The 20,852-nt window shown below is 36.5% G+C and overlaps 1 protein-coding gene and 1 pseudogene across 1 annotated transcript in view; both read left to right on the forward strand.

Annotated features, from left to right (window-relative positions):
• Positions 1-1,977: 1,977 nt before the first annotated feature.
• LRRC72 (leucine rich repeat containing 72) overlaps positions 1,978-20,852 on the forward strand; it is a 38,897-nt gene continuing 20,022 nt past the window's right edge. Inside the window, exons 1-4 of the mRNA XM_006912096.2 lie at positions 1,978-2,151; positions 7,310-7,383; positions 10,472-10,541; positions 20,490-20,571. Of these exons, the coding sequence (XP_006912158.1) occupies positions 1,978-2,151; positions 7,310-7,383; positions 10,472-10,541; positions 20,490-20,571 (400 nt within the window). The remainder of the gene's footprint in view (positions 2,152-7,309; positions 7,384-10,471; positions 10,542-20,489; positions 20,572-20,852) is intronic.
• On the forward strand, positions 15,509-15,627 carry LOC112479861 (annotated as a pseudogene).

Below are 20,852 nucleotides of genomic sequence, written 5' to 3' on the forward strand. Positions count from 1 at the left end.
GGATCTTTCATCCAAGAAGTGCCTTCACTAACCTCCATCGTTCACATTCTATTATTAAATTTGTATTATTTTAGTTCTCGTGATCAGTTAAATTGCAAATTTTTTTTGAAGAAGGAACGCATTAAGACCTTACGATAAATGAGTTTCTGAGTTCTTTTCCTTAGAACAGAACTGGGTTTTTTTAATTTACTTTTTTCTCTTAATAAATGTACGGTAAAAAGATTTAAAAAATAAGTCAAGGATAGATTTTTTTAATGTGATTTTAGTAGAAAGTATCTAGTTAGTAGTTTATTTATGTAAAATGCTCTCTAAAAGTATTTTGCAGATGGTTATAAAACTCATATTTGTGTAATATACAAAATTGGCCAAGGTAGTATACATTTGCATGTTTCCATGTAGCATTTTTATGCATGATATCTGAACTGCTATAACATATGTTAACAGAAAAATGAGAGACAAAAGTTCAGTAAATTATTTTATAAATTTTCTCAGTGGACTGTTATTCTCATCTGATTTTTTATTTATGAAATGAAAACCATTAAACAATAGTTCACAGATGATTACTCTCTCCACAATAATTTAGAGGACTTTTACCTACCCACCCCCACCAGGCCCAAATACTTTTTAGAAGTACTAAAATTGAGTGTGTTTGAGTTCTCCATTGACACATTTTTTAATGCTTTATTCCAACACCTGACTCATTTAAAAAAATCCTGTATTTAATTCGTAGATTTCAAGTTCAATCTCGGAGCCAAGAAACCAGCTTGTTCAAATTGAATTAACATTTATTAAATGCAATGTTAGTCTCTGACAGAAGATAGTAATGACAAATACAGAATCCTTCCTCCAAAATTTCCCAAGCTAGAGAGGAACCAATCTCATGTAAATTATAAGATAATCTAGGCTAGCCTGATCCCGGCTGATCTTGGAAGCTAAGCAGAGTCGGGCCTGGTTAGTACTTGGATGAGAGACCACCTAAGAAGACCAGGTGCTGTAGGCGTAAAAAATAAAAAATAAGGGACTGTAAACTGACAAGGTCCTTGCAATCTGTGAGGTCAACCAAGGGTTGAAAAAAAAAAAAAAAAAAAAAAGTCTAAGCTATAGTTTCCAATAGAACTTGGGAAGACATCAATTATAAAAATATATATATCTTCGAGATTGGAAGAGACTAGCCAAAAGTGGTTCATCTTACACATTTTCTGCCAGAGGAAAGACTTCTCAACTGCTGAATCAGTATGCACTTACTCTTGGCCAGTAAAGTCAGCAAAGTGCTCCATTTTTCTGTGCTCCTGGAACCTGTTGGTGCCTTGATATTGCCACCTCCATCTACATCTCAGAACTGAGTCTAGGGTGAGGCAAGTGAGGCACTGGCCTTAGTGCAAAGATGTAAGGGGGCACCAAAAACTCAGCAAAGTAAATCTTAATGCAATAGTTTTTTATTTTTTTTTTAGAAAAGCAAAATTAATGCAAAACATTGATGAACGAAATGTCAAAATGTTAAATAAAAATCAGCAGAACTGATTTTTTTTTTCCTTTTGCCTCAAGCTCCACTAAGATTCCACAGGGCACTGCTTCACCCCCTATCCCCGCACCCACCACACACACACACGTGGCCAGTGGTCACCAGACACATGTAATTTTCCGAAATCTAAATTTTCTGATATTTATATATTAAATCAATAAAATTATTATTATTGGTGCCTCTTCTGACCTACTCCGGCATAGCCCATTATCCTCTCTCCAGTATCCACAACAGCAGCGCAAGCGGCGGACACGAGTGTGTACGAGGTACCACGCGGTGGGCGCTGCCAGGGCCACACGGCGCAAACGTCACAGAAGTCAGGCTTTGGCTTGAAATCTTTCCTGATTTGGATTGGCTTTTAGTCAACGAGATTGTGGTAACTGTTGGTAACAAGACAATGAGCGGTGGGCCAGGCTGGGTCAAGTATAGGTGCCATTGGCCGCCTGGATGTCCCGATGACCTGGGACCGGAAACACCTGCACCGCTCGGTCCGAAACAATACAAGCCTTGCAAGAGCTCCGGGGCCTGCCCTGGAGATCAGCCGCAGGGTAAGAGGTGCTCCCTTCCCAGACCAAGACCCCCTCCTGTCCCTGCCCGAAAGCCCCAACCCGCCCAAAGCTGCTTCTGGGGTACCGATCGGAGGGAGTGAAGCAATGGGGCTTCAGACCTCCCCTAGAGACCTGTTAGTCTCCTCAGTAGGGATAGGGGGCTGCCGCTGACCTGCGCTAATAGACTTATATTGACCTCTTCCCGCTTACCATCTACCACATATGTAACTCTGGCAGTTTAGAAATTAGATAACAAAGCCATAAATTTGGGTCTTGACTCTCCCAATATTAAACATATTGTTTAATATCTATCATATTATTTTACAGATATATAAAATAAAATATATAAATAAATAACATATTTATATATGTAAAACCCCTGAAATGTTCCTCTAAAGTGTAAATTGACATGTTGAGGAGAGAAGGCTGTCTGATGAATAATACAAGCAGAGTTGAGGGCAGTTAAGATAATGGCTTAAGTCATACTTGAGTGGGGGAAAAAACGTCAAAATTATGCAACAAAGGAGCTAGCACAGTGTTCTGGAGTTCTTAGACGTGTCTGGAAAGGTGTGGGACTACATGATTAATCAAAGCTGAGAGTTCTGTAATGAAAGCTATTCACAATAAGCCCCAACTCACCTATGGTGCATGTGTGTTGCATGAAGGTATAGGAATTTATTATTACAGTACGTAAATTATCAAAGAGAAGGTATTTTATTCTAAAGCTCCGAATACAGGCTCCATTCTTCTGGGATTTAATAAGCCCGCAATTTCCAAACTTTATTTTCCCGTTTTATCCAGATCCTAAGGCATCGGGCTGTGGAGGGTGCTGCTGTCTGTCCTCTTTGTGCTAGAATTGTGCACCGCCCAGTTCTGTGTTGGATACTTCTTATTTTCCTTTTTTGTTAACCAGCTAATTTGAAATCTGACTTTTTATCCCCTCATCAGGTTACAGAAATTGCTCCTTAAATTCAATACTTTTTCTGGGTCAGATCCTCTACCATGGTACACAGCACTGCAGATTCAAATTCTACCTTCTAGAAGTGCACCGTCCTGGCTTCCACTGTTTCTCCTCCTAACTTTATAACCATCCCTCTTCTGTCCTCCTTCCCAGCCTGGTGCCCTCATCCACTTTCTAAATGTAGATCCTTCACAATAATCTTACCTGGGCCGCACTCACTCCTTTGCGCTGACCTGACTCACCAGGATATACATTCTCACCCTGACATCTCTGGTGAGAGCAGCTCGCCTACCTGCAGCTTCCTGCCTTGACCTGTATGTTCCCCCAGCACCTCAATTTCAGCCTTTCTAGGCTGAATTCACCCTCCCTTCCAGTTGCCTTTCTCATCATCATGTCATCACATTATCATCACCTGTGACTTCGCTTGCCCTTATTCTCTGCCTCCAGTTACTTGCCAGTTCCGATCAGTTCTCTCTGTACCCCCCTGTCATCTCTGTTCACTGCTCATTCCTACTTGCCACTACCCCAGGGCAGGCTCATCAGCTCTCGCCTTGATTTTCCATTGGCAGCTTTGCTTCCTGTCTGCAATTCTCTCGGCACCCCTGGCGATCGTACATGTCGCTGCAAGTCATCTCCCTGAGGCCGAGCTTTGCTGCATCTTTCCTCCAGTTTAAAAATCCTCTACTATTTCTCTATTGCCCAGAATTGAGTCTCATGATTTTTAAATAACTCGATATTGGATATTGTTTAAAAGCATTGATGTAGTTGCCACGGGGAAAATCAGAACGTTGTTGGGCTTACACTGATTTAACCATGAAGTTAGTGTGCGTTTATGTGTATGTGTGTGTGTGTGTGTGTGTGTGTGTGTTTCATATCTATGTGTGTATGTATATATAATAAAATCCAATTAATTTCAAATTACAGATGACATAAACTATGTGATTTTAAGCTAGAGTTCTCAGGCCTGTAAAAGTTTTGTTTGTGGCTTAAGTGCACACTTCAGCCTAAATTTCAAAGTTAGCACAAATCCAACTTTCTTAATTTATTTCTCACTGTTGACTTACATGTGCTTTTCACTGAAGCCAGACTGTACAGCCCTGCACTCCTCGAATTTTTTTCCCCCACTTCTTCTCTTTTGTGAACTTACTCCCTTTTAACTAAAATGTACATCTGTCAATATGCTATTTCTAATTTCTCCTCACCCTTTCAAGCCCAACCCAACTGTCAGTCCTGCACTGGAATCTCAGAGTTCCCATGTTGATAGTAATTTCTTCTTCCTCTGAATTCACCAGAAGATATTTTCCTTTATCATAGCTCTGAACACGTACGACCTTCTTTTACATCATTGTATGTCCCTTACTCCTCCTACTAAAAGGTGTGCTCGTAGAGAGCAGTCACCTTACCTGATTTGCTGTTACATTTACTAGCTATTCACAGACTAATCATAGCCTGAGCTAAGCACACAGTAATTTGTCATTCAATAAATGGCTGAATTATCTGTTTGTATCTACTATTTTTAAAATGTTCATCTTAAAGAATGCTGTTAGGTGCAGCTGCTATGGAAAATGGTACGGCAATTCCTCAAAAAATTAAACATAGAATTATCACACGATCCAGCAATTCCACTTCTGACTACATGCTAATAAAGTAAAAGCAGGGACTCAAAAAGATATTTGTACACCCACGTTCACAGCAGCATTGTTCACAAAAGCCAAAAAGGTGAAAGAAACCCAAGCATCCATGGATAAATGGACAAAGTGTGGTACATATGCAATGGAATATTATTCAGCCTTTAAAAGGAAGAAAATTCTGACACATTACAACATAGATGATTCTTGAGGATTTTATGCTAAGTGTAATAAACCAGTCACAATAGGACAAATGCTGTATGATTCTATTTATTTGAGGTACCCAGAGTAGTCAAATCCATAGAGACAAAAAGTGGAAGGGTGGTTGCCAGTGGCTGAGGAGCGGGGAAACGGGGAGTTAGTGTTTAGTGGGTGCAGAGTTTCATTTAGGAAGATGAAAACTTCTAGAAATGGATGATGGTGGTGATTGCACAACGACATGAATGTGCTCAGTGCCACAGAACTGTATAGTTAAAACAGTAAATTCTATATTATGTATATTTTACCACAATAAAAGAAATAGTTCAGGGAGAGAATTCTTGTTGTGCTCCTTTAGATGAAAGGAATATGCTGCTATTGAAGTCGCGTGTTGATTGGGAACTGGAACTGCTCCACCTCGGATTCACTGAAACTTGAAACTTCTTGGCACATTTTCGTGTTCTTTGGAACTTTGACATTAATACTTGTTACCAGATTCATATGAAATTTTGGGTTGGAAAGAAAAATACCATCATAAAAAGCTGTGTAAATAAATAACTAATTATACCAACAATTTACATACTATGCTGATCGTTTCCATTTCCCTTTTTATCTTGTAATTTTCAAAATTTGATTTAAATTCTTAAGTATTCAGTCCATGACTAAAATTTTCAAAATGTGTATTAATTTCTGATTACTAAATTAATATTAAAATATTCAAACATTATTCAAAAGCATATTGCTTAGAAAGTGAAAGTCCCCCATGATCTCAAGCGATAACCGTTGTTAACAATGTGTATATTTTATATGCATATAAATGTCATTGGTGACAAAAATATTGTTACACTTATACATATTATATTGTCAAAAGCATTTTTTACTTAAAAATGTATTTCTGATGTCATTATATCTATAGCTATCCATCTCTATATTTTAAGCTACTGAACAAAAGTATTCTATTGTGAAGTTACATCTTAATTTAACCCATTTTCCAATTAATGTGGCATATTTCACAACTACAGATGTGTGCTGAAGTGAAATGATATTCATATTTTGTGCGTGTGTGTGTGTGTGTGTGTGTGTGTGTGTGTGTGTGTACCGCTGTGTTTCTGACTCCTAGATGTGGAATGGTGGGATCAAGTTAAAAGCACATTTATAATTTTAATAGATAGTTGCAAATTTTTTATTTTACTTTGGCTGGCCTTTAACATCCCAAATACTTTGGCAAAGTTGACCACACATAGGAGAAACCGACAGTTTAGATGTTTCAGTTAAAATGCCCGTATGCAGATGTCCAAGCCTGATCCATTGGGTTTTTCCAAACCCCAGATTCAGCTTGCTTGTCAGGATAACAAAATACCCTGATAGAATTACCTGGAGCCAATGAATTCTTCAAGACTCAAGATTCAGCTTCTGTAACAGGGTAACAAAGAAAGTTTGGGACTATAAATTAGCAACTGCTCTCCATCCCTAGGATATCTACCTCTGTTACTTTAAGTATTTGCTCATTCTATTAAATCTAACTAAATAACAAAACCATTGTCAAAATTTCATAAATCACTTACTGACATTACAACCTTACCACCTTCAACAAATCCCTGCCAAATTTGGTGATTGTTTTGACTCTGATAATTACAATGTTTGTCAGATTCCAGAAGTGCAGTGATTATACTTTTTACTTTTGTCGTGTCTTGTTAGCTTTACTCTTTCATGGCAAATTATAGATCAGCTTCAATTTTTCCATATTGTCTTAGGCCATTGGTGTATAAATATTATTTTGTAATTTAGCAAAGGACCTCAGAAGGAAAAGCAAAACACTTAAATAGCTGTTGTTGAGTCTGTATTTTTAAAACGAAGTCTATAAGAATAAAAATTGCTTCTTCTTCACTAAAAATTCCCATGGTACAAATATGACAGTAACTCATGAAAAACGAAGACACTATTCCTTTGCAAAGAAAGGGAAATGATATTCATTCACTCATTCATTCATTGGACATTTATTGAGAATTTACAGGTGCGAAACACCTATATGATAATGTACATTATATTCCACTTCCTTCACCTTCAACCTTGACACTGTCTTCTGTAAATGTGGAAAACATATCAAATATTAATTCCCTGTGTTCGAAAGAACATTTAAGGATATTTAAAGACTAAATTACCTCATAGAAAATCTAAAGCTTGTTCTTGATGTCTATGAACACATATACGTTTTTTTCTTTTTGATTAAAAATTATTTACACATCTGTGCTCAGGATTAAGGATAATGAAATTCAACCACAAAAATGATTAAATAATATATAATTGTAGTGCTGGAATTTATCAGTTTAGAGTGGTTGCCTCCATATTCTCCTTTCCTTTGATCTTGTAGACGTTATTGTTATTGACTGGAAATGTCTCAGTATTTTTGCTCAGTGGAATGTGCTTTGACAGATTAATTATATGTTATCAGGCAGTTGAAGATCAACTAAAGATATGTGGACACAAGAGGGATGCTGATGTCTTTGAGCTGTTCCTTTCTAAGAAGTAAGTGTATTTTATGTAAGAAATAGAAGGGCATCACTATATACATATATATATATATATATATATACACACACACACACACATATATATATAATATTTCATAGATTCAAATGTTCTTTTCCAGTGCCCCCTCCCAAGGACTGGATGAGCAAGTACCACACTCTAATTACTTTACCACTCATTAGAGTCACAGTTTTCATTGGAGAGGCAGCATATTGGAATGGATAAGAACAAAGATTATGGAGCCAAGCTAAATTTGAATCCCAGCTCTATCTCTTCCAGCTGGGTGACCTTGGGCATCTAATAAACCTTCCTGTTAAAGCTGTCAGATTTAGCAAACAAAAAATATAGAATGTCCAGTTACATGTGAATTTCAGAAAAACAAAGGAAGATAATTTTTTTAGTATAATTATGCCCCACACCACATTGGGACATTTGTTGTTGCTCTGAAATTCTCAAAGTGGGTATCATGTATTTTATCTGAGTACCCTATTGCCTGCATATGTACAACTATACTGTCTGCTTCACAGAGTTCTTGTGAGAATTAGGTGAGTTCATAGAAGGTAGGGGAGGGCCTGGATGCAGTGAACACTCAATGAGCTTTAGTGCAGTTAGTATTATTACTATTATTAGTGATAATAATGACTCATTATACCCCTATACTATAATAGCAACAACCCCTATAATCCCTAGCTAACAACCCCTATACTAATTTTACTGGTAAATAGAAAAACCTCTTCCTTATATAACAACCCCCTTTGATCCCACTCCAACTCCCCAAGGTGGCAGACAGCAAAATGGGTTCTTCCTCTACAGAACAGTCACCGTGCCTGAGACAGAACCCAGGTGGAAGAGGAAGAGGAGGTTATGGGTTGCATTGGACTCTGACACCATAGTTTTTACAAACCAACAAGTGATACCTGTGCAGTCAAAACTCGTATTTTAATAACAATGACCCTATTCCTATTCTTTTTTCTCCCTTCATGCTTTTTAATTTCTATGAATTCTATGAATTATTTTAAAATAGGCTTGATATATTTCTACTTATATGTAATCTGTGGAACTCAGTTACTTTTTAAATAAAATGTCTTACTTTATCAATGAAGTTAATCACTTTACCTCTGTTGATTGAAGGACACCCTTCATTAGTAAATATATTTCTTTTGTTATATATAAATACTTTTTAGTTTATTAGTACAGAGAAAGATATTTATCTTTGTAATGGCCCTGAATCTCTTGGTAGTAAGGGAATAAATAGCTGACCAATTTAAGATTTTTAAATAATATATATTTCAGAATGGAACAGGTATGGTAGATAATTCTGACACACTTAAGGTCATAGATAGATATAGATAGTTTTACGATAAATATTTCATGTAGTCAAAGATTGCATCTCAGACCTTCATGATTTTAACAACTGTATGCTACTTATCTAAAGGGTACATGGATAACAAGAAGAAAAGATTTAAAACACTAGAAAAAAATACTGATTTTCTGACAGTGGGTCTTCTCAACTAATAGACATTATATATCCTAAGAATATTAAATTACCATTTAATCCATCTAGGTACAAAAAAAAGTGTTTCACAGTCCAGATACCAGTAAACTGGGTTATTTGCCTAAGCCTCCATTGTCCTTGGAAAATGAAAATCATTTTACCAATGACTCCTTGAATAATCACTGAGAACATATACCATGACAACGGTGTTAACAAATTATTGTCAGCATAAGTCATTGCCATCACTAGGAGTAGAATTTCTTCTCCTTTTCTTCCATCGGCCTCACCTTGAAATGTAAGTCTGTTATTGATTTAGGACAGGTTTATGTGCAGAATCAACCTCTCTGACATGAGTTAAAGTCCCCTTAAAAGTGAATCACTTTATTACATTATCTAATAGCTAAAACTTCAGCATCAATACTAGCATCAATACTACTTGTATAAGTAAATTAGTGATAGTAACGTGACACCGTTGAAATTTTAAAGTATTTTAAAGTATGAAATTTTAAAGTATTTTAAAGTATGAAATTTTAAAATAACTTTTCAAGGAAATCCTCCAAGTGGGGCTTGAGTTTCTCTGCTATCTTGTAATGATTATTTTATGTCTTATGGGAACAAATGAAGTTAAAATACTATTATTGTTGCCCAATGCAATAGTGAAGGCATACGAGGGTCCACCTCAAGGTTAAATATAAATGTGAAAGGATGTTGCCACAAATGAGTTAATATAGGTAATATTAATTAACATTAATATTTTTAAAGTGCTTAGAAAAGTGCCTGGCATGCAGAGTGTGCTCTGTAATAGTTTGATAAATAGAGACATATATGTCTACATACCAAGCCCGGGCCCATAATTTTTGCCCTGAGAAATAAAAGAGACCTGAATACTCCAGCCCACAGCAGTCAAAAAGCCAACTATCCTCAGAGGCTTTGCCCTCTTTGCTGACAGCTCCTCCTCCCTGCCCCATATCTGTCTCTTTGCTGAGAGAGCTGCTTGAGCAACAAAGCTCAGGACCCCTTGGAGAGCTAGAGTCCTGCTCAGTTCAAGAAGGATGGGCAATATTTCGACTCCATATTTAACAAATGGGAAGAGAGAATAAAACACTTTACTCAGTCTCTGTCTCTTGATATTCTGTGATCTCTATGTAGTGACCTAGTCTAGCCAAGCCTGGGACAACCCCAGAGACCCCTACAGATGCCCTTGAACCAGAAGCTAATAACATTTCCCAAATTCACCTGTAAGTCCAGTGTCTTCTTGCACTTACATTTTCCCCTCAATCTTCTCCCCAGTAAAATGTATTTTTTAATTGAGGTCCCAATAAATTCTGTGATAATGAGGTATAAATTTATATTTCTACTGTGATAAAATGCTCTCTTTTAAGTATCCGTTTTAACTGGCTGACAAAATCTTAATCCACATGAATGAAATTTTAATGCTAGAATTTCAGAAATTAGCATGTAAATGTGTCAACAGTTTTGAAAGGACAAAGAGAGAGGTTTTTTCAGTTACTCCAAAGTCGTACTATCTATCCTGCCTTATCCATGAATGAATTAATTGTTGCTTATAGTCACTTTCTTTTTCCTTTTCAGGGAACTGACAGATGTCATTGACCTTTCCAGGTTTAAAAAACTAAAATACTTATGGCTACATCATAATAAGGTAGTATTATATTGTATCTTTAAAAGGCTCTGTAATTAAATTACTATCTTAATATCATGTTTTTAATAGAGCTAATCTTTAAAGGTATTAATATTGTATATCCCTAATTTAAATTTAGGTAGGAAACATTATATGTATATATGTGTATATATTGAAAAGCACAATTTGTGAGATGGTATCACACTGCAACTTTACTTTTGTCTCCCACATCCTGTCAAAGCTGCTTTCCGGGCTCCTGGAACAAAACTAGGGCAGTTTCATGACTTTTTTTCAGCTCTCCTACGTAATTCAAAATCTTACTGCCCATTTGAGTTATTGTCATGGTTCCGAAATGAGAATGTCTAGGAAAATATATTAATCGACTTTTCATCTGTATTCATAAGTGAGACATCCCTCTACCATTTCTCCCGTATCCAGCTGCAGTTTATTAGCAAGGGAGGTGTGGTTTTCCTCCACTCTCACCTCCACCCTATCCTTCTCCAGAGTTGGAAAGGAATGGGGAGATGTAGAGGTAAGGAAAGGCAATGGAGAAACAGTGTTTTGATTTGCACTGTCTGGTGCTAACAGATGTTCAAGTTGTCACTTTTCTCGTCATGGGTTTTTCAGAAGCTCCTCTCCTAGATTACTCCCACTCTAATTCCTCTTTGCTGGCCACTTTCGACCTCTCCTCACCTTTTGTCCAGTAGTACTTACAACCGAGGGTCACCTGGACTTGGCAAACTACCCTCATGGGCAGGAGTCCTCATAAAGCACCCCAGACCAACACTCTCACGATGGTGCTGCATTCAGTTCCCAGGACACACACACCTTTGCTCTGCTGTCAGAGGCCAGGGGACTTGGTTACCTCCCAGTTGCTACCCAAAGCCACCATGTCCCCAACTGCAGGGAACACCCTTCATGGTCAGTGAGTGTAGCCCCTGAAGTTTCTCCTAGAGGCTCGGGTTTAGGAGGCAGCGTCCTCGCACTGCCTGCCTGACAGTGGTTGCCTGAGTGGGTCCACGAACTCTGTCCAAGTCATAGAGCAGGACTGAAGTAAAATGCAGATGCAAACAATCTTTACAGTTAGCCAGTAAGCTACTCTCGACTTTCAAAAATTTGACTTTCCAACAGCTTATATTTTGTTCATTATAAATCGATTATCCAGTCTTAGTATTTTGAATTTAGACTTTCAAACACCAGCTGATTAAAAAAAAAAAAAAAAAAAAAAAACTCTTTTGCGTTTTCAGCAATACGCTTGTCAAGCAATAGTCCAGATTCAGTGTTAAATCTTTAAGCAGCCATGTTTATGAAAGTATCTCAATCTTACTTTGCATTTTCAGTCTTTTTTTTTTAACCAAATCAGTGGAAAATGGAAAATGAAAGTGCTTCTGGTATCATGCATAAGCATAAGTCTCATAAGCTTGAAATAATTTCTGGGAGAACAAACACAAATACCTCCGAGGCCCAGCCAGCTAGCGATTGCGAGGGAAAGTGCATGCACCACTTAAGGGCAGAGAAGTTCAAAACTCTTTTAAACACTGCCAAAAATTATCCTGGGTCACAGTGTGCAACCCTTGATTAGAAAAAGATGGAAATCACAAGACATGGCAAAAGTGACTAATCTTTGTTTTTCATGTGTACTTGTGGTGATCAGTGGTGTTCAGTTTTGAAGGAAAAAGCATGTACGAATGTTGGCAATATGTCTAAAGAAAGAGATATAATTAGAGATTTTACATATTTTTTTTCATTCTGGTAGTGGACACCATTCCACCTCCAATCGGTCATTGAATATTCACCCAGTTGACTGACAGATACATTGTTTACCTACTTAGGGACTGAATATGCTGTCACCTCTTTTGCTTTCTTTATTTTATAAGGGCAGTTGGTGGGAAAAGGATGCAACAAGAGGCAGAATCCTCTTCTTGTACTTGGTTTTTTATGTTCAACAAACTAACTATATTATTACAAACTCACCGCCACTTAACTTGGTTTTTTAAAACATAGACTTATTTAGTCCACATAACAATGGAAAGATGTCATACCCAAAATAAATTTTCAGTGGTCATAGAGTAAGTAGATAAACTGATGTGAGTTTTCCTATTGATCAATAATTGACTGGTTGCTAAGTTGCTTGATTGTTCACACACCATGAAAGGTTAAATTCTTATCCATGATCCAAAACTCTTATGGGCATATTAGCTATGATAGTACTTCATCAAAATTCATATGTAAAATTTTGATTATTAGTTTTCATTAAAATCTAGATTACACTAGGTTGACCACTAAGAAGTTATCATACCGGTATAGAAATGATATGGAAACTTGTGGTGAAAACATCAACATGAACATAGGAATATAAATATTTAGAATTGTAATGTTTTGTTAAAGATAATCTGATTTTGTGACCAGCACTTTTCTTAAATTAGTAAATATCTAAGACTATCCTCTATTTAGGAATAGCTAAGACACAAAGTAATAAAATAAAATGAAAACAACTTTTTTTGTTTATTCATTTATTCAATTAATAGTTTCGTTAAGGTGTATGTATTGTACCTTATTGGTTGTCCACTCCATATCCATTCTCCTTTTACCTATGCAGGAGAATTTGGTTACATACTTCTCCTTTTTACTCAGGTGGGTGGTCCCATCTCATTTTCAGGAAGTAGATTCTGTACCAATTAAGATAATCCCATCCTCCTTGTGAGTGGCCAGTCAGTGAATGGGCACCTGACCCAGACGTGGTAAGAGACATAGGAGACACCTTCTGGGAGGCTCCTGTGAGAGGTTTTCTTATTTCTAAAAGAGAGCTCCAGAAAAAATGTCCCTTGTCTCCTCTGGCTATTTTCTTGCCTTGATATGAAGCCAGGAAACACCCTACCAACTTTAGGATGGATCCAACACTTAGAGAAAAACAGAGCCCAAAGGATCACTGAGAGGATCACCGAGGCTCTCATGACCTCTGGACTTCTTGGTATGTGAAATAAATGTTCTAATTTATGTGCCAGTTTGAGTTGAGCTCAGAAGCTACTTGGAGCCAGTAGCAACCTATCTGATACAGTTTATTCTGTGCTTGCATTAGGCTACTGATAGAATGTAACAATAAATGTGGTGGTACCTGGTCTAGTGATAAAATTAGGAAAGGCAGAGGGAGTGGCTGTGCTCCTAGCCAGGATGAATCCTTTGTAAACTGCCTGAAATGGAGAGAAAGCAGTGGTCTTGGGAGGTAATGAAAATAGTTTGGTATGTTTGAAGCATTGCATGCTAGCAAGGTGAGCACTTCTCCCCTCTATTATCCAGTGGATGATAAAACTGGAACTTCATTTCTGACCCTGGACTAGCAAATTAAATAGGTACAAGTTGTTTCTAAAGACCTCGAATACCCCAGCTTTCTAACGTTTCCTCAGACGACTCTGATTCCCTCACCATGTTCTCTGAGGGCTGGTTTTCTCCTCATACTGCATAGATATTCACTCCTTTTGCAACTCCTCCCTTTATGGGTCTCCTTTTTCTAATTTTGCCTGATGTAATTAGTGGGAGGCAGCTGCTCTGAGGTTCATATCAACTGACACCTTCTAAAGACTCCTTTTAGAAGTCTGAACGAGGGAATTTTTGTTCCAAAGTTCATACTTTACAACTTTTTATGAGAATTTGAGTCCGCTCAGACAAGTGATCTAAGTGAAGTGTCTTTTATACTACAATTAAATTGTGTTTGGGCTCATTACCTCAAAATACAGATAGTTAGTAGTTTCTTTTACAGATAGTTAGTAATAAGTTTATAATATTGGTACTACAATGGTAGTATTTTTCTATTTCTGGAAGTACTAGCAGTATTTTGATATATTTCATTTGTCTCAGATTAGAATAATCATTTAATGAAAAATCTGTATAATGCCTCTCCAAGCAACTTCCCCAAATTGAATCTGAGTTTCTGCCACGCAGCAAAAATCAAACAGTTGACAAATTTTACAAACTGACAAACTGGCAAAGTCATTGTTTATAAAACTCATCATCTAAAAAATAACAGCAATACTTATTTATAATAACATTTTCCACACTAGCTGACTAGAGAATGGTCAGATTGAAATAAACAAAATTGAGAAAGCTCCTGTGCAATGAAGAATGGCATTCTTCTATGCCATTAAGATATTTTGTTTCTTATCTCCCAGACATATTGAAATTTTGGCATTTGAAAATTTGGTAAATAGCACAAATGTATATATTTTAGGAAAGAATATTGGTGTACAAGATTAGCAGACAACAATTTTAAAATCGAAATAAAAATGTTATTTTTATAATGCCGTTTTAAATATTTGTAAAGAATTCTTTGAACAACAATACTCTTTTTAGGTAGCTTCACGACAAGCTTTGTGTCATGGAATTTCACTTGGTTCCCTCAGTTAGATTTGAGTTTACATATTTTATTTATTTGTTTATACATACTCTGCCTTGTTCCAAAAAAATAATTTAGAGCAGCACCAACTCCATGGTATAACATTAGAGCTATTAAAGATTAAAATGAACTAGCGTGCATGCCATATAATTTGGGCTCTTGTGTGTTTCTCCTACCTCAGGGCAACATTAATTATATACCTCACATCAACTTTGTTGAAAGAGTCATATTTTGCCAAATACTTAAAACCTCCTCAAAAAGTAAATCAACATAAATAACCTAAAGAAGACTTCAGTGCACGGTTGTGAAATTCATAGATATGTACACTATATATCTAGTTATGCTTTCAAATTACTTATTTAAGAAATGTAACTTGTTTTTGGAAAGAAAGCATATACAAAAATTTCAGTAAAATGGAATAAAGAGAAGAAAACATGAGAATAAAGGTTATTTACATTGGATAAAAATAGTTATTTTTTAATATATTTTCAAAGTATAGATTTTAAAGTATTGTACAAATTCTAAACTAAGATACACATGAATGCATTGTTTTCATTTATTGGACAGAAATATCATAAAAATGAATTTAGGAATCTTAGTCTATGGCCATGCTACCCTGAACAAGCCCAATCCCGTCTGATCTCAGAAGATAAGCAAGGTCAGGCCTGGTTAGTACTTGGATGGGAGACCACCTAGAAAGACCAGGTGCTGTAGGTGTAAAAAAATTATTAAAAATAAGGGATTGTAAGCTGACAAGGTCCTTGCAACCTGTGATGGTACAGTAAATTTACTAGCTAGCATTTTTCCTCTAAAAAATGAAAACTTTGCCGTAGACTATAGCATGGCTTGAAATGCTATGTCTGCATGATAATTTAAAAATGGAAAATTTAAACTTTACACTCCAAAAGCTTATTTAGATTTTTTTTCTTGCACTGTTTTGTGTAATGCAAAATAATGATTTTATTTCTACGGCATTGTAGATACTAACATTTATGTATCTTTATTTTCATATTGTATAGTAATTTTACTTTAAATTATTAAATAGGCTATTTTATTTATTTCAAATTGCAGTTGAGTTGGTTCTAATTATTGAACTGTCTGTGCACTGTATGTTGCAAGCAATTTTAAACTGTTGTATACAAGTGGAAAGGGTATTAGAAGTATAACTGTGCTATTATTTCAATAAAGACCTCTTGACACATAAAAAAAAAAAGGCAAGTAGTGTCGCCTTAAAAAAAAAAATTTAGAAATCTTGGAAGTATATTTAATTTTTTTCTTTTTTTCTCCTCTACAATTTAATGTACATTATAAAAATTCTCCCTAATACTTAGAATTTTATGTAAATTTAGGAAATGTTGTGATTTCAATATTCAAATGTGCAATAATACGCCTTTTTACATAACACATAATTATAGAATTGTTCAGAATTTCATCATGTTGTTTAATCACTGGTCAATAGGTCTGTGCCCCTAGGTGTTTAATCTTGGTGACACTGACTTTTTGAACTGGATAATTCTTGGTTGTGGGGGCTGTTCTGTGCGCTTTTGGGTATTTAGCGATATCCCTGGCTTCTACCCATTACACGCCAGGAAACTTCCCTCCAGAAGTGACAACTTAAAATATTTCTAGACATTGTCAAATGTCCCTTGCGGGGCAAAATTGCCCCTTTCCTCCCACTGAGAGAGACGGTGACCTATAGGAACCTAAGTTAAAACATGTCACTCCTTTGCTCGAAACCTCCAGTGATTTCCTGTTACTTTCAGTCAAGTTCTAACACTAACCAACAAGGTCCTACACAGGTAGGCCCCTGATTGCCTGTCTGACCTCATTGCCCACCTTCTCATCCTGGTTCACTTTGATCAGCCATATCAGGCACTGTGTCAGTCCCTGACCTATTCACTGGCTACTCCCCCAGTGCTCCTCCTACAGATATCCCAGTGACATACTCCCTCCCCTTCATCAAGAGTTTGTTCTGATATTACTTCCTCTGCAAGGCCTACCCTGACCAACCCATTTTAAATATAATACCACCTCCCGACCGGCGCTGCCAGTTTCCATGCTTCCTTTTCCTTATCACTTAATTGATGCCATAATTTATAATTAACTTATTGTGCATATTGTTTATTTTCTCTTCCCCTGTTAGAAAAAAATGATAGATATTTTTGTCTATTTTGTTCACAGCTATACCCTCAGAACTTAGTACAGTGTCTAACACATAGTAGCTGCTCAACAAATACTTGCTAAATGGAGAAATGAGAAAATAAAAATCCTAACGTTTTCTGCCAAGTTGAACTTTTCTTTGCGTAGGTGCTAGTTAAGATAATAGAAGTTCACTTAACAGAAGCATTGCTTTGCCTGAGCTAAACAGAAAAATAATATATGGAAAAGATATTGGGTAGATATTAGGTAGCTTAAGAATCAAGTATAGAAAATTCTCAGGATCAAAGTGAGCCGTGGTCAAATCCATGTCTAGAATTGGTTTCCACAAATACTGTTGACTTGCCGATCAACAACAGAATCACTTGTATGTGCCAAACCTTGAGCTAAGAGATGATTTGTGAAATGTCACGTTAAATGTAAATCCTATGGCAATCCTTAGAATCAATAGTGTAAATTTTTAATGGATAATTTTAATAACATTTGACAAAATAGTTGGAGTATCAAGACAATCAGCATGTCTTCTAATTCTTCTTCTAGATCTTGACTTCAACAACTTACTACATCGCAATGTCTATTATGTTCTGTGAATTTTACCATGGAACTGTCTCTCAGTTCCCTCTACTTTTCTTTTCTCTCACTGCTGTTATTCTATTCTGGGACAGTGTACATTTTTCTCAATTAGAGTAGCACCCTTCCCGTTCATCTCCTGCCATTATAATTACTATTTCTTCTAAACTATGTTCTTACCTACCATTTTCTTTGTAAAATAAAACTGGGCAATAACACTCTTCTGCTCAAAATCTTTTAATAGCACCCCAAGATCCTCATGATCTGGCTTTGTCTCTTCCCACTTTCCTCCCCCACTCCTCACACCCCAACAAACAGTGCAATCTCAAAATGCCAGTAATCATGGTCCGAGGGTGTTAATTCTCTTGGAAAAACTAGGATTCTACAATCAAGATGAAACCATTGAGTTCACTAGTGTTCTTCTTGTGTTAGTGAGTAATGCAAGAGAAATTAAAACCTCAGCTAATTTGTAATGTTCTGCTAATGTGTGTCAGGCAGGTAACTGAAAAGGAGAGGAAAAAAAAGTCATGGTTTTCAGAGAAAAAGATGTTCTTTTTCTCTGCTGATATCAGGTGTGTCTATCATTAGATGAAGGAGTGGTGAGGAGAAGGAAGGAAGGTAGTGAGTTACTGTCACGAGGCCGGTAGGAAAAGGAGAAAAGATTAGGAAGTCATCTGGGAAACACTCCCCAGGACCTTGAGTGGTTTCTCCTAACTGGGGGAAACACAGCTTCTCTCATGACTTAACAAAAGCTGTGGTGAAATTTTCGGGGTCCTCCTACATGAGTGCTGACATGATTTGGTGCAGATGAATCTGTGAAATGATGACATGTGCCTTTTATGGTTTCATAATTTGTAAATGTTGCAAATATAAGAAAAAAGTAAAGAAAATTTAAGAAACAAGTTTTCAATCTTTATAATTCTAAAACAGTTTTTCTGAGATATGAGAGGGTTTAAGTAAAATTTCCAATAAACCCTCACTAATTCAGGTAGGTTGGTATCTTTCTATCTGAATCAATCCATCGAAGGCCAAAACGGTTCTATTTAACTGCTAACAATAGTTTCCATGATAATCTTTAATAAACACATAAAACTAATTTACAATCATGAGCATATATTTCTGTAGATATAAAGTACTAAGCACTTGAATCTTCTCCCTGCTAGAGCCTGTATTAAGTAGTAAGTTCTCATTCTTCTATTTAACTTACCTGCTACTTTAAAACATACCTGCCCTACTGCCATGAACTCTACCATGTCTCATCCTCATAACCCAAATAAATCTGTTACAATTTATTGAGGTAATAGTCAACATTAAAAAAAGTAATAATGGAGTTCTCCTTGCAAATCTGACATTGAGTTTAGAGTTAAATACCCCATATTATGCATACAGTACTTAGTGGTTCATAAAAGGAATTTTCAAGAGTGCTTTTTTGCAACGCTGAGACAGTAACAGCTCTCATCTGCATTGTCCTGAGATATGATTTCAAAACTAAGACACGTTAATTGAATAGCACTGGTTATCTGCATAGAAGCGATGTGGAGGGCCAATTTCTTGGAGAGACATGGCCCCACAGGACTTAATTTTACCTGTGGTGTTCAAATGTGTTACAACAATAATGTGTTTGTGATTTATTAATGTTTTTAAAATACATTTACAATAACAACAAAAACACTGTCAAAGGAAAAGAGTGCTTTTGACTATTTCCAATTCATATACACTTAATTTATAATCTAATCTTAAAAATAAGATGCAACTTCAACAGACCATTAGGAGAATGAGAAGGTGGGCAGGAAAAAATACGGAAGTATGGTTCATTTCCTTAAGGAAGACACAAAACTAGTGATCAAGTGATTAATCATACAAGTCAAATCAAGTGTTGGGGTGGTCAAGAAAATGGAGGTTCATGGGCACAGGGGTTGTCAGGAAAGGTCTCATTTAAAAAGATGAGCTGTGGACTAACTACCAGGATTATGCTGTGCCTCGCCCTCTCCTTACGGGATGGTGGCTGGCTGAGCTGTTAGCACTGGGCCTGACCTGGCAGAGTGGCCACCTATGTCTGTTCAGATTATGGAGTCCTTGGCTAAACTGAGGAGATCTGTTTACCAGAAGGACTGTGAGCTGGAGAAGAGGAGGTGGTTCATAGACTGGATGGGGGATAAAGAAAAAGAGTTCAGAATTAGACCGTTATTCAAGAGATCCTACTCAACGTATTGGAACAGTGGCAGTTTAGAAAAATAAAAAGTGGGTCAAAACAGTGAGAAGGCAATAGCGAGATGCAAGGAGATAACAAAGGGATTTCAACAAATCCCTGGAGCAGTGGAACCTCCCGTGCGGCTCACTCAGGGTCATAGATGCCTTGCTGGCCTAGGGTTGACCCTTAGGAATCATCAGAAACATACCAGGAAGAAAGTCGCTCAGGCAAAGAGAAATCATGATTCATACACAGATGCAGAAGTGGCCTCAGCATCATCTTAGGAGAGAGCCCTTGGCACATAATAGGTACTTAATAGTATGTGATGGTGAACGAGTGGATATGTTGAAACCGGATCCAATGAGCTGACATGGAGCAGAACTGTGTGAAATTCTGTTAGAACAAAAGGTCTAGGCCCTGTTACAGAGGCTTTGAAAACCATGCAAGGGAGTTTGGTAGAGAGATTTATGTTAACTTAGCTAAAAACATCCTTTTAATCACACTGTCATCGAAGACAATCCAGATATAAACTCAGCCCAGATCAAAAGGTCACAAATAATAACAGCAAACATCAAACTTCTATGGTCTTATTATAATTATATATATGCAGATATATATGATTGTTATAGAAAGTAAATTGTTCTCTATCACTAATTTTCAGCTCCATGGAATAACATTTCTCACTAGAAACTATTGTCTGACAGAACTATATCTAAACAACAATGCAATATTTGAAATAGAAGGTATGTCTTAAATTTTCTTTGTTGATTGAATAAATTTTCAGTTAAGTAACAACTTTGAACTATGCAATTGCTAATGGCATGCAAAAATCTGTTTTAACATTTCCATTGAAAATACGTGATGGAATCTATTATTTTTTAAGGTTCTTATGTACATTTCATTTTAAAAAATGTGCTTTTGATTACAGTTTTAATGCAATCCTGTCTTGTGTGTTATTCAAAAAGTAAAAGAATCTTTTTTAACACAGAAATTTTGCCATTCTGCTGCACAGTTGGACACAAAC

This window comes from Pteropus alecto, unplaced genomic scaffold (genome assembly GCF_000325575.1).
Source record: "Pteropus alecto unplaced genomic scaffold, ASM32557v1 scaffold21, whole genome shotgun sequence".
NCBI lineage: Eukaryota > Metazoa > Chordata > Mammalia > Chiroptera > Pteropodidae > Pteropus > Pteropus alecto.